Below are 13,865 nucleotides of genomic sequence, written 5' to 3' on the forward strand. Positions count from 1 at the left end.
CTTGCTGGGCTTAGCCGGATGCCTCCTCCTGATAGACCCCCGGCCAGCAGGCTTCGGGGTCCCCCGGCTGCTTTTCGCTCCCACGTGCTGCCGACGACCCGCTCCACGGGTCGTCGTGATGTCCAGCGTCCCGCACAGCGGCCAACCCGGGACTTTCGGGGCTCCGCTCGCTTGCCCCCCAGACGATTTCGAGCTCCGGAGCTGGTCCGACCCCCCGCTAGGGCCCCACGGGGCCGGGGGAATGGGGATTGAGGCCTCGGGGCCGGCGGTGGGGTATTTTTCGCATCAGCAGCTCCGACAGTGGGCTGCTCATGCTTCAGACCCATGGGTGGTTGCCACCCTGACCCACGGGTACAAACCTCAATTCCGCCGCCGGCCCCCCACATCCGGCCGGGTCAGAATGACATCCATCAGCGACCCGGCAAAGGCTCTCGCATTAGACCGGGAGTTGTCCTCCCTCCGGGCCAAAGGCGCCATCGAGCCTGTGGACCCTCGGTCTTATCACAGAGGGTTCTACTCGACGTATTTTCTGGTGGTGAAAAAAACTGGTGGGTTCCGCCCAATCCTGGACCTCAGAGGGTTGAACAAATTTATGAAGGTCATACCTTTCCACATGCTTGACCACAGCAGATGTCCTGAGCACGGTGGCGCATGGGGACTGGTTCACGTCGATCGACCTCAAGGACGCGTACTTTCACGTACCAATAGCTTGGCATCACAGGCAGTTTCTGCGCTTCGCATACCGCGGCCGCCACTGGCAGTTCAGGGTGCTGCCCTTCGGGCTCTCTCTCTCCCCAAGGGTCTTCACAAGATGTGTGTCTGCAGCTCTTGCACCTCTACAGTCTCAGGGTTTGAAGGTCCTCCCCTACCTGGACGACTGGCTGATCTGTGCTCCATCCCGTGCCCAGGTGTCTCGGGACACGGAGCGTCTCCTGTCCCATGTGGCTCGACTCGGCCTCAAGGTAAATGTGGGGAAGAGTTGCCTGGTGCCTTCCCGGGTCACAGATTTTATTGGGGTTTCATTGAACAGCATAACAATGACAGCGAGACCCTCCCCCCACCGTGTAGACGATATTTATCACCAGCTGGCCTTATTCAGAGAGGACCGCTGGCTGACTTATGTCACATTCCTCCGTCTTTTGGGCAAGCTAACGTCAGTCTCGGGGGTAGTTCCTCTGGGCATGCTGTCGCTGCGCCCGCTACAGAGGTGGCTGAACAGCTTCCGCTTAGATGCCAAGCTGCACAGGCACAGGAAAGTCCGGGTGTCACGGCGGTGTCTCTGCGCCCTGGCTCCGTGGAGGGACAGGGCTTACATGCTCAAGGGTGTCCCTATAGGCTCTGTTCCATCTCGCAGGGAGGTGATTACCACAGACGCGTGCCCCTCGGGATGGGGTGCGGTGTGGCAGAGCAGGACGGCCCATGGGCGGTGGCCTGTGGAAGACCAAAATGCACACATCAATGTGTTGGAGCTGCGTGCAGTTCACCTGGCTCTCAGGCACTTCTTACCACACCTGAGGGACAAGCATGTCCTAGTGAGGTCGGACAACACGTCGACGGTGTACCACATAAACCATCAAGGTGGTACGAAGTCTGCACAGCTGCTGGAAGTGGCGAGGGAGCTCCTCACATGGGCGGCCCCCCGCTTAATCAGCATAAGGGCAATGCATATACCGGGGGAGCAGAACCACCTGGCAGACTTCCTCTCCCGGCAGAAACCTCCGTCAGGGGAGTGGCGTCTCCACCCGGAGGTAACACACATTATATGGAGCCTATTCAGCAGGGCAGAGGTGGACCTCTTCGCTTCGGAGCAGTCAACCCACTGCCCCCTGTGGTTCTCCTTGGCCGAGACAACCAGTCCCTTAGGCCGGGACGCGTTGGCTCATCCTTGGCCAGATGGCCTCTTTGTACGCCTTCCCTCCGTTTCCTCTGATTCAGTTGGTACTCCACAGGGCCCTTCAGGGTGGCCACAGCATCCTACTTATAGCTCCCTTCTGGCCAGGAAGGAGCTGCTTTCCGCTGCTGCACAGCCTCTGTCGAGGCACGCCTTGGCGCCTTCCCGACAGGAGGGATCTCCTGTCCCAACTGGCAGGGCAGATATGGCACCCCAATCCGCAACGCCTTCAACTGTGCGTTTGGCTGCTGGGGGCCCCGAGGCACTCCTGAGCGTCTGTGCCGACCCAGTTAGGAATACTATTATGAATGCAAGAGCGCCATCCACTCGCCTCCAGTATGAGAACAGATGGAAACTGTTTTCCGACTGGTGTGTGAGGCGGGATGAGGACCCAGTGCGCTGCTCTGTGCCAACTATTCTGGACTTCCTCCAGTCCCTTCTGGACAAAGGGCTTTCACATTCAACACTAAGAGTCTATGTCGCTGCAATATCTGGTCGACATATGATGGTTGACAATGGCGCTATTGGTAGCCACAAGCTGGTTTCCCTTTTCTTGAGAGGGGCTTGGAGGTTGCATCCTCCGAGAGCCATGAGGTCCCCGGCATGGGATCTTCCCCTGGTGCTGGAGACGCTACGCCTTCCGCCATTTGAGCCCTTGGCACAGGTAGCGCTGAAGTGGGTTACTCTGAAGTCAGCTTTCCTTCTGGCCATTTCCTCCGCAAAGCGTGTCAGTGAGCTGCACGCCCTGTCAATCAGCGACACATGTCTGAGGTGGAATTCGGATGGCTCAGGAGTCACTCTGTGGCCAAACACAGCTTTTCTTCCGAAGGTGCTGTCCCGTACCCACCTCAACCAGCCCATTCGGCTGGCACGGTTCGACCCTTCATCCGGGGAGCCAGAGGTTTGGCCTGAACTGTTGTGTCCAGTGTGTGCACTGAAGGCCTACATTGCAGCTACTGTGAAATGTCGGCGGTCTGATCAGCTCTTTCTCTGTTATGGTGGTCCTAACAGAGGTAATGCTGTCTCCAAACAGCGCCTGTCCCACTGGATTGTCGACGTAATTGGCCATGCATATCGGGCAAGTAATCGTCACCTCCCATCTGGTGTGCGGTGTCACTCTACCAGGAGTGTTGCTACGTCATGGGCTTCCCTGAGGGGAGTGCCCCTGGAGGACATCTGTGCCGCGGCCTCATGGGCATCGCCGGGCACCTTCTCCAGATTCTACAGGGTGAATGTGGCCACACCCCATCCATTGGCTGTGGTCCTTCTGCCAGAGTCCTGTTAACCTACACACTGAAGAGTGGTGTGCAGAATTCTTCGTGACTTTTCTGGTATTAGTCATTCAGTGCTTAAGCACCGCCTCTGGCGGTCAGCAGGGATGAAATAGAACGAAGAGTTACGGATGTAACTATGGTTCTATGAATCCCGAATGACCGCCAGAGCTCTTTGTCACTCAGAATCCTCGTGTGCTTGCGAGAAGATCCTGTAGGAAAGTGCCCTGGAGTGACACCTGAAGATATAAACTTCCTCCGGGTCATCCAGGGGTCACAGGTGACATTGTTGGTATACATACTCGCACTGCGCATGCACGAAGGGGAATATTCAGTGCTTAAGCACCGCCTCTGGCGGTCATTCGGGATTCATAGAACCATAGTTACATCCGTAACTCTTTGTTTTAAGTACCATGTTTGAAGCGGCTGAAGAGTTCCTCCAGCAGGATCTTGCTGTGCTCCTGGCCGTCCTCATAGCTGTACAGAGCCCATCTCTTCAGCAGTGCCTCTCCAGTGCCGTGCACGTCGGTGTTGAGTAGGCCGGGGAACCACTCTTCCAGCAGGGAGTCCACTTGATCCACCACCTGACCCAGCAGCACCCGGCCTGCAGCGAGCAGCGGGGAAACAGTGAGATACCAGGAAGGCTGGAAATAAAACTACAATTAAATGAATCAAACCAAACAGAGTTACAACCAAAAATGACCTCAACCACAACTACAGGAACCCAACGAATATTAATTATGACATGATATTATAGTATCATACTTATATAATAAATATCTTTCCTCACCTATTATTGTAGTGTGTTGTATTTTGAAAGGTCAATATGTCTATGACGTCTCACTCCACCATGTCTCACTAGGAAGGTTTTACTAATGCGACTCGGAGCTTTGGAACACTTTACAGAAAAATGTGCTTTTCACACCTTTTTTAGGGTTGTTTTGTTTTTACTTGCCAGGTGGTTAAAGCTGGATGTTTTAAAAACAACTGCACCTCTGTATGAAGACGGTACGGTGATCCTGATGAAGCTGGAGGCGCTGTGCTGCAGCGACGCGGCCTCCACCAGGCAGTACGCCTCGGGGCACCAGTGCAGGTAAACGCCTCTCCTCCAGCAGACCCGGTGTGGTCGCTCCACTTTCCCTGGACGCCGCACAGTTAAACAGGTTTATGAAGCGCTGGGTTCTGTCTTCCAATGTTTAACTGCAGAAAAGCAGACAGCTCACCTCTCCCAGCAAGCAGGTACGAGGAAAACTCCAGCAGGCGGCTTATCTGTCGAGACCAGTAATCCATGGGGAAGTACGGCATCTCGTACAGACGCACAATCACCTCAGAGTTCTCGCAGTGAGGAAGCTCCACCACCGGCCTGTGTTTGGACAAGCTGTGCACGAGAATCCGCATTACTTGGAGTCAGACATTGGTCTTTACAGACGTTTCTGCTTTCAGGTGTACCTGCTGGGTATCAGCAGCTGGTCGCCACTGAAGGGAATAGCAATCTGGAACTTCTCCAGAAGCTTGAAGAACTGCATCGCGTGACTCTTTGGAAAACATTTGGTCTCAGCCAGCAGCTTTTCCACGGCAGAGCGCTGGATGACGCCATCAGGACGCTCCCGGAAGCCACAGCTCTTTAGCGTCTGTTTCTACGCAGAGCACATGAGAGGACGAGTCACACGGTAAAAAGACACACCGCGGAACTCTGCTGGCTCCTGGCTGACATCTAACATAAATCCCTGAAGGTACAGATGTGGAGCCCAGAGGTGAGCCTGCACTCAGCTTTATTTAAGGCTGTGAACTTCGCTCACGACTGAGCGCTCGACTCAATGCAAGTCATTCAAGCCTCATGACGCGTCTGGGTGAAGCGTGAAGACGCCACACTAACTGGACCACGTGTTGTGAAAACACATGTTGTGTCCATGTTTGTGTTTTTTCAAACAGGCCTACCTGGGAGACGATGTTGCACAACCACTGAGGGTCAATGAAGTACAGATCCTGGAGCTGCAGTGCAGGATCATCAAAGTGCAGTAGCACCCCTGAATGTGACAAAAACAATGATTGATCCTGCAAGTCCAAGCTAGCAATGACACGACTTCTGAATAGTTCACGATCAAAACGCACACACACTCCAGACCAGTCATACAAGCACACATGTTGCTGTGTTTGTACAGATCCGTGCACACAAGGATCCAGAACTACAATATCGCTATGAATGATTTCAAAAGCTTCACAGCTCTGAACCTTCCAGCCTCAGTTGTAAAACGGGAGGAAGCTTGCTGGTGCTGCTCGGCACACTGACCGACTTCACTGAGGAAGTGGATGGCGTGAGGAAGCTCCGCCTCCTCCAGCTGCAGCTGACAGTCCTGGATGAGCTGCAGCAGCTCACGGTGCTTGAGGACGGGGAACTCTGGAGGAACCCGGAGCCTCTCCTGGAGGAGGCGACGCTCCAGCTCCACGTAGCACTCTGGAACCAGCTGGTCCATCACACGCTGGTCCTGGATCTGAGGACCAGAGACATGAGATCAGGGGGGGGGGGGGGGGACTGAGGGCTTTTTAACCTGAGTTTACCCCTCACTCATCCAATCCATCATTACATTCACTATCTCATCCTGGTACGGTTGCCTCGACATGAAACACAAAGCAAAACTCCCGTATTGTCAACAGGCCAGCAAAACCACTGGTTCCCCACGAACTCAGACCCCTGAACTGTCAAACGGCTGTGTGGTCACAGAGGACTCCTCTCACTCCCTCCATCACTCCTTCCAGTTACTCTCATCAGGCCGACGCTTCAAAGTCCATCCGGACCGGAAAAACATCGACAAAAACCTTTCATCTCCAATGTAATAGCCACTCAAAGCCAAACGAAACAAGAAACCAGACTGCACATTTCTATCTATATTTTTCTTTTTTTAATCGCCTCCCGTTTCTTTATGTCCCACTTCTGTCTTAAGTGTGTTTTAAATATGTTGTATTTTATTGTTGGAGCCTTGTCAAAAAAGAAATGACAAATTCTGTCATCGCTTGGGGCAGACAATAAAGTCCACCCACCCACCCATCCATCCACCCATCCCTCCATCCATCCACCCCCCCCTACCTTGAACCCGTCCACCTCTCGAGCGATGGCCTTGCGGAGCCTGGAGACGGCGTCAGAGTCCTTGCAGGCGGCGACCATGTGATAGTCCCTGATGGTGGGGAAGCCCTGGTGGTTCAGCAGCTCCTCCCGGATCTTTCCCAGGCAGGCCTGCAGCTGCGTGTCATCGCTCACATCGGTGTGGGTTCCCACCAGGATAACCGGGGAGAGCGGCGCCACTGCCTGAGAGAGTGCCGATACCGCGCATTGTTAAATAATTAAATAGCTCATTTCAGACAGCACTCTTCTTTGCAGTCAGAAGAGTGAGATCTACTTTTTATTTCACACTTCCTCAAACAAAGCATGCGACTCTTTAAAGCCAGTGATCACAAGTTAAAACTTGCTATTCATTCCCAACACGTTTATTTTAATTGGATTCTTGGAGAAATTCTCTCTTGGTTTTCCATGACTTCTTGTCCACATGATGTCACCTCATGATGTCACTGAGAAGTCACGTGGATGTGTTTCCAGAGGTCTTGAAGACATGTTCCTGTCCCCTCACTCCCACCACGGCCCACCTTAATGTTGAAGAGCCATGGTTTGAGGGCGTCCACCTGGCTGGGCCCCATGCTGAGGTTGTAGACCACCAGGTACAACGCTCTGGAGGTCAGGAAGTGAGGGTGAGAGCCACTGAACTCCTCGCCGCCTGTGGAGAAGCCAAATCACACTTCAAGTCTTAACAGAGCCTGGCTAAATGCTGGACTGGTGAGCAAAACATCCTTTTCGATGCACCTTGTTTGGTTACAGCTTCTTCAATAATGACTTGTCTTCGTCAGCTGGTGAAACAGTTTGTACCAATGGAAAAATGTACAGAAAAAAAAATGCTTCCAATAGGAAAGTTTGTCTTGTTTGTTTTGTATAATGTGGAATTTGGCCTCCTCCAGTCCAAGCAGAAGACAGACGTCTCTGCTCCCCTTCCTTTGGTACAAGGAAAATAAAACCCTGTAACTAATACTTGGGATTTACTTTCTAGTTCCTTAGTTTGTTAGATACAAAGAGCAAAACCATGAATGCAACCTTTCGTTTAGGGGCAAAGGGCAAAACTGTCTCATTCTTTCGTTCGGCACAACGAGCAAAACCTGTGTATAAATACACAAAACCCAAGTATTACAGTAATCTACCTCCTCGGTCACGTTTACGATTAAATTGTAATTGTCACAAAAGGGAACGTTTAAATTTGGAATACTTTCTCTCGCCATCGTCAGTGGTTGTGGTCAGTTCTGGGGATTTAAAAACAGCATAGAAGTTTTAAAAACAGCATATAAAGTAAAATAAATAAGGGAAGAGATCTATGAACATTCACTTAATAAATTAAGTAAAATCTATTGTCTATTGTCTGTTTCGAAAAGAAGTGAGTGTGTCGGCAGTCCTCAGGTGTTCAGGACGTTTGTTCCCCAGGTGAGGAGGGAGGAACTAAAAGCTGCTTCACCTTGTTTCTTCTGACTGGAGGAACACTGAGTGAAGCTCAGAGGTCTGGAGGTTCTAGACTCTACAAGTCGACCTGAGGTTATTTAGGCCAGAGCTTAATGATTTTGAAGTTCAGTGTGTCTCCCTGCTTCACAGTGCGTCAGAACTCGTGTCCACCAACCTGAGAAGTCCCAAACATTTAGCAACATCTTCTTGTCCCGTTCCTTGACGGTCCAGTCCTGGACGTGGATCCCACCTGCAGCCTGCTTGGTGCCCAGCTGGGAACGCTTCAGCTTCATCAGCTGTTGGATCAGGGTGGTCTTCCCGCTGCCGGCGTTCCCCACCACCATCAGCTTCATGCGGTGATACGGCACGGCCTTCTTCAGCCGCTGCTGCAGGAAGCTGGGAACAGAGACTACATCTCTAACATGCACACTAATGACGAGAGGGAAGAACCACCGACTGAATAGCAGGACACATACAAACAACACATATAGAAGCTCATTGCTTCATCAAATGGAAAGAGGTAGAAATTCTGACGCTGAAACTGGGAACTGGTTGCACATAGAGGAGGCCGACTGACAAATCCAGTAGATCAGCACTCTGAGGACGAAGTGCTCTTCTGGGGAGATAAGGGTCTACCCATCTTTAAGGTACAATGGAGCCTGGTTATTAAGCTTTCTAATTAAAAAGGATTTTAAATTCTATTCTAGATTTAACATCAAGTCAGTGAGAGAGAAACTGATAGAGTGATGTGATCCCTCCTGCTGGTTCCTGTCAGGACTCCCGCTGCTGCATTCTCAATCAGTTCAAGACATTTTATTCCCATACCCTGATAATAAGAAGTTACAAGCATCTACTCTGGAAGTAACTAACGCATGGACTAGTTTTTCAGTGTCACTCTGAGTCAACATGTTCCTGATTACAAAAACGTTGCAGGTGAGAGAAAGTCGTGCTTTCAGGATGGAAAGCTGGAGGTTCTGACCGGATAATGTCTCTGGTTTTATTGCCGATGAGTTTGAGATCCAGCTGCAGCCGAAGGCCATCCAGAGGGAGGTCCCACAGTCTGCTCAGCTTCCCCATCTCGTCCGGGAACGAGCGCAGATTCGTGTTCCGACTCACATCCAGGGAGGTCAGGCTCTCCAGCAGGCCGATCTGAGGGGGGATCTGCAGCCGGAGCAGGCATCACAGCACAAACGCCAACAGGCAGACATTAGGGAAACTTTCTCAAGTTCATTTGTGTGCAACTCAAACCATTTACAGATCACTTTGATATGAACGAGGCTAATTAGGCTAATTGACCCGCAGCTAAACAACCTGGAAGCAACGACAACACCAACGTTTTTTCCTCAGTTTCAGTGCAAAACAAATACGAGTACATCAAGGGATTGTTCACGTTTACAAGAGTCCTAAATTCAAGATCAAATAGTAACTTCTCAGAACGTCAGCATGTTTTCACATGTTACTAGACCAAGTTTGACACTGTTAGACCAGTGATTTTCTACCTTGTTGAGCCAAGACACACTTTTTTGTTTGGAAAAATCTGGAGTCACACCACCACCTGAAAATGTTAAAGTGTTAAACTCTGTAGCCTCTATTAACAATATAAAGTCTTTCTCATCAAAGTTTGATCAACAGGAATCCAGTAAATCCAGAAAGCAAGGACTTTTTTTAATAGTGCCTCCCTCAGTGTGAAACCTGGACCTGATGGATGAAGAGCTGAGATCCTGGTTTTCAAAAACTTCTCCATCACTGTCACTGACACAGTACTTTGATACAAGATGGTAGCAGGAGGTGGAGATGAACCACACTGACGTCTGTCACTTTACATTTCACCGGCAAAGTTCTGTGCTGCCCTCTAGTGGTGAAGAGTATTTATACATCATTACTCTGCAACACACTGTCGCTGTGAGAGCAAAGGTTTTTTAGAAAAAAAATGTGAAATGTGATAATTTCCCACGACTCAGCTGACGATCTGGAGGAAACACCAGTGGGTGAAGAACACTGGTTTAGAGAACGTCTCTCTCCCACTGCAGCTGATCTTAATCAGGTTCACTACACTGACCCTCACAATGCTCACGGCTCAGGTCACGTGTCACAGAAGTAACACAAACGCTACTTTTCCAAACTTACAAGTTACTTCTGTGAGTAACTGGTAAAGTAACTCCACCATGTCAGTGCAGTAACCAGGAACTGGAACAAAACGGCAGCTTTCAGAAACACGAGCACACGTTTCACCTCGGTCAGCTTGTTGTCACTCAGGTGGAGTTTCTCCAGTCTGGCCCACTTGTGGACCGGTCCGCTCAGGTCCAGGACCCCGATACGGTTCTGACTGAACATCAGCTCACGGATGTTACTGGATCTCCAGCAACCGGGACCCGGCAGCACCGAGACGCTGTTGGTCCGAAGGTCTGCAGAGCGCAGGCTGCACACACACAAGTATTACTCTGTGTGTGTGTGTGTGTGTGTGTGTGTGTGTGTGTGCGTGCATCTCTTACTTGGGAAGATGCAGTACAGCCTCAGGAACAGCAGTAAAGCCATTGTTGTCCAGTTTTAACGTTGTGATCTTTGATGGCAGGTGAGACAAAGAACCTGGAGAAGATCACACGTGTTGTTTTATCCTGTTCACTGGAAGGTTCCAGAACACAGAGGTCATCAGTACATAACCCCTCCAGGTGTCTCTCTGGAGAAGCCGTTGGTGCTGAAACTCCCCGTCGTCACTCACTGATGCGGTTGGAGGACAGGTTGAGGGTCTCCAGCTTGAGGCAGCCGGCGTGGAGGACAGGTTGAGGGACTCCAGCTTGAGGCAGCCGGCGAGGAAGTGAGGAGCCACGCTCTCCACGTTGTTGTTGCTCACGTCCAGCAGCCGGGCCGCCGGCAGGCACAGAGCCGTGGAGAGCTGCACCACGCCTGTTCCTGCACAGGAGGTGCAGAGCTCCATGTTCACGAGCACATTTACAGTTATCTGTCAGCACGTGTCTGTAAATGAACACATGAATCACTATTTTCGCAAGTAGTCGAGTTACAAAGACAACAAACAAACAAACCCCCTCTCTCTCTCTCTCTCTCTCTCTCCTCTCTCTCTCTCTCTCTCTCTCTCTCTCTCTCTCTCCTCTCTCTCTCTCTCTCTCTCTCTCTCTCTCTCTCTCTCTCTCTCTCTCTCTCTCTCTCTCTCTCTCTCTCTCTCTCTCTCTCTCTCTCTCTCTCTCTCTCTCTCTCTCTCTCGCTTCATTCCTCCCCAGGGGGAAACACAAACTTACAACAGCTCAAGGTGAAAAGGTGCAGAAATTCTAAAAGAATTAAAATATGTAACATATGTAAATATCTAAACAAGAGCAAAAAAGCACTGGTCTAGAACCACTCAGACGCTGAATCTGATCGAACATCATTCTAGAGTCGAGCAGAGAGAGCCTACCCCTCCAGAAGCAGAGAGAGCCTACCCTCCAGAAGCAGAGAGAGCCTACCCCTCCAGAAGCAGAGAGAGCCTACCTCTCCAGAAGCAGAGAGAGCTACCCCTCCAGAAGCAGAGAGAGCTACCCCTCCAGAAGCAGAGAGAGCCTACCCCTCCAGAAGCAGAGAGAGCCTACCCCTCCAGAAGCAGACAGAGCCTACCCCTCCAGAAGCAGAGAGAGCCTACCCCTCCAGAAGCAGAGAGAGTCTACCCCTCCAGAAGCAGAGAGAGCCTACCCCTCCAGAAGCAGAGAGAGCCTACCCCTCCAGAAGCAGACAGAGCCTACCCCTCCAGAAGCAGAGAGAGCCTACCCCTCCAGAAGCAGAGAGAGCCTACCCCTCCAGAAGCAGAGAGAGCCTACCCCTCCAGAAGCAGAGAGAGCCTACCCCTCCAGAAGCAGAGAGAGCCTACCCCTCCAGAAGCAGAGAGAGTCTACCCCTCCAGAAGCAGAGAGAGCCTACCCCTCCAGAAGCAGAGAGAGCCTACCCCTCCAGAAGCAGAGAGAGCCTACCCCTCCAGAAGCAGAGAGAGCCTACCCCTCCAGAAGCAGAGAGAGCCTACCCCTCCAGAAGCAGAGAGAGCCTACCCCTCCAGAAGCAGAGAGAGCCTACCCCTCCAGAAGCAGAGAGAGCCTACCCCTCCAGAAGCAGAGAGAGCCTACCCCTCCAGAAGCAGAGAGAGCCTACCCCTCCAGAAGCAGACAGAGCCTACCCCTCCAGAAGCAGAGAGAGCCTACCCCTCCAGAAGCAGAGAGAGCCTACCCCTCCAGAAGCAGAGAGAGCCTACCCCTCCAGAAGCAGACAGAGCCTACCCCTCCAGAAGCAGAGAGAGCCTACCCCTCCAGAAGCAGAGAGAGCCTACCCCTCCAGAAGCAGAGAGAGCCTACCCCTCCAGAAGCAGACAGAGCCTACCCCTCCAGAAGCAGAGAGAGCCTACCCCTCCAGAAGCAGAGAGAGCCTACCCCTCCAGAAGCAGAGAGAGCCTACCCCTCCAGAAGCAGAGAGAGCCTCCCCCTCCAGAAGCAGAGAGAGCCTACCCCTCCAGAAGCAGAGAGAGCCTACCCCTCCAGAAGCAGAGAGAGCCTACCCCTCCAGAAGCAGACAGAGCCTACCCCTCCAGAAGCAGAGAGAGCCTACCCCTCCAGAAGCAGAGAGAGCCTACCCCTCCAGAAGCAGAGAGAGCCTACCCCTCCAGAAGCAGAGAGAGCCTACCCCTCCAGAAGCAGAGAGAGCCTACCCCTCCAGAAGCAGAGAGAGCCTACCCCTCCAGAAGCAGACAGAGCCTACCCCTCCAGAAGCAGACAGAGCCTACCCCTCCAGAAGCAGAGAGAGTCTACCCCTCCAGAAGCAGAGAGAGCCTACCCCTCCAGAAGCAGAGAGAGTCTACCCCTCCAGAAGCAGAGAGAGCCTACCCCTCCAGAAGCAGAGAGCCTACCCTCCAGAAGCAGAGAGAGTCTACCCCTCCAGAAGCAGAGAGAGCCTACCCTCCAGAAGCAGAGAGCCTACCCCTCCAGAAGCAGAGAGAGTCTACCCCTCCAGAAGCAGACAGAGCCTACCCCTCCAGAAGCAGAGAGAGTCTACCCCTCCAGAAGCAGAGAGAGTCTACCCCTCCAGAAGCAGAGAGAGCCTACCCCTCCAGAAGCAGAGAGAGCCTACCCCTCCAGAAGCAGACAGAGCCTACCCCTCCAGAAGCAGAGAGAGCCTACCCTCCAGAAGCAGAGAGAGCCTACCCCTCCAGAAGCAGAGAGAGCCTACCCCTCCAGAAGCAGACAGAGCCTACCCCTCCAGAAGCAGACAGAGCCTACCCCTCCAGAAGCAGAGAGAGCCTACCCCTCCAGAAGCAGAGAGAGCCTACCCCTCCAGAAGCAGAGAGAGCCTACCCCTCCAGAAGCAGAGAGAGCCTACCCCTCCAGAAGCAGAGAGAGCCTACCCCTCCAGAAGCAGAGAGAGCCTACCCCTCCAGAAGCAGAGAGAGCCTACCCTCCAGAAGCAGAGAGAGCCTACCCCTCCAGAAGCAGAGAGAGCCTACCCCTCCAGAAGCAGAGAGAGCCTACCCCTCCAGAAGCAGAGAGAGCCTACCCCTCCAGAAGCAGACAGAGCCTACCCCTCCAGAAGCAGAGAGAGCCTACCCCTCCAGAAGCAGAGAGAGCCTACCCCTCCAGAAGCAGAGAGAGCCTACCCCTCCAGAAGCAGACAGAGCCTACCCCCTCCCAGAAGCAGACAGAGCCTACCCCTCCAGAAGCAGAGAGAGCCTACCCCTCCAGAAGCAGAGAGAGCCTACCCCTCCAGAAGCAGACAGAGCCTACCCCTCCAGAAGCAGAGAGAGCCTACCCCTCCAGAAGCAGAGAGAGCCTACCCCTCCAGAAGCAGAGAGAGCCTACCCCTCCAGAAGCAGAGAGAGCCTCCCCCTCCAGAAGCAGAGAGAGCCTACCCCTCCAGAAGCAGAGAGAGCCTACCCCTCCAGAAGCAGAGAGAGCCTACCCCTCCAGAAGCAGACAGAGCCTACCCCTCCAGAAGCAGAGAGAGCCTACCCCTCCAGAAGCAGAGAGAGCCTACCCCTCCAGAAGCAGAGAGAGCCTACCCCTCCAGAAGCAGACAGAGCCTACCCTCCAGAAGCAGACAGAGCCTACCCCTCCAGAAGCAGAGAGAGCCTACCCCTCCAGAAGCAGAGAGAGCCTACCCCTCCAGAAGCAGACAGAGCCTACCCCTCCAGAAGCAGACAGAG

General features: G+C 52.8%; 1 protein-coding gene across 1 annotated transcript in view; it reads right to left on the reverse strand.

Moving 5' to 3' along the window:
* lrrk2 (leucine-rich repeat kinase 2) overlaps positions 1-13,865 on the reverse strand; it is a 143,804-nt gene that overhangs the window by 38,766 nt on the left and 91,173 nt on the right. The window contains 13 exon segments of the mRNA XM_080505514.1: positions 3,575-3,766; positions 4,156-4,302; positions 4,386-4,540; positions 4,612-4,799; positions 5,101-5,189; positions 5,453-5,654; positions 6,248-6,466; positions 6,802-6,929; positions 7,872-8,092; positions 8,676-8,857; positions 9,929-10,115; positions 10,189-10,282; positions 10,416-10,606. Coding sequence (XP_080361640.1) covers positions 3,575-3,766; positions 4,156-4,302; positions 4,386-4,540; positions 4,612-4,799; positions 5,101-5,189; positions 5,453-5,654; positions 6,248-6,466; positions 6,802-6,929; positions 7,872-8,092; positions 8,676-8,857; positions 9,929-10,115; positions 10,189-10,282; positions 10,416-10,606 — 2,195 coding nt within the window.

Source organism: Blennius ocellaris (assembly GCF_963422515.1).
Source record: "Blennius ocellaris genome assembly, chromosome: 11".
Taxonomy (NCBI): Eukaryota; Metazoa; Chordata; class Actinopteri; order Blenniiformes; family Blenniidae; genus Blennius; species Blennius ocellaris.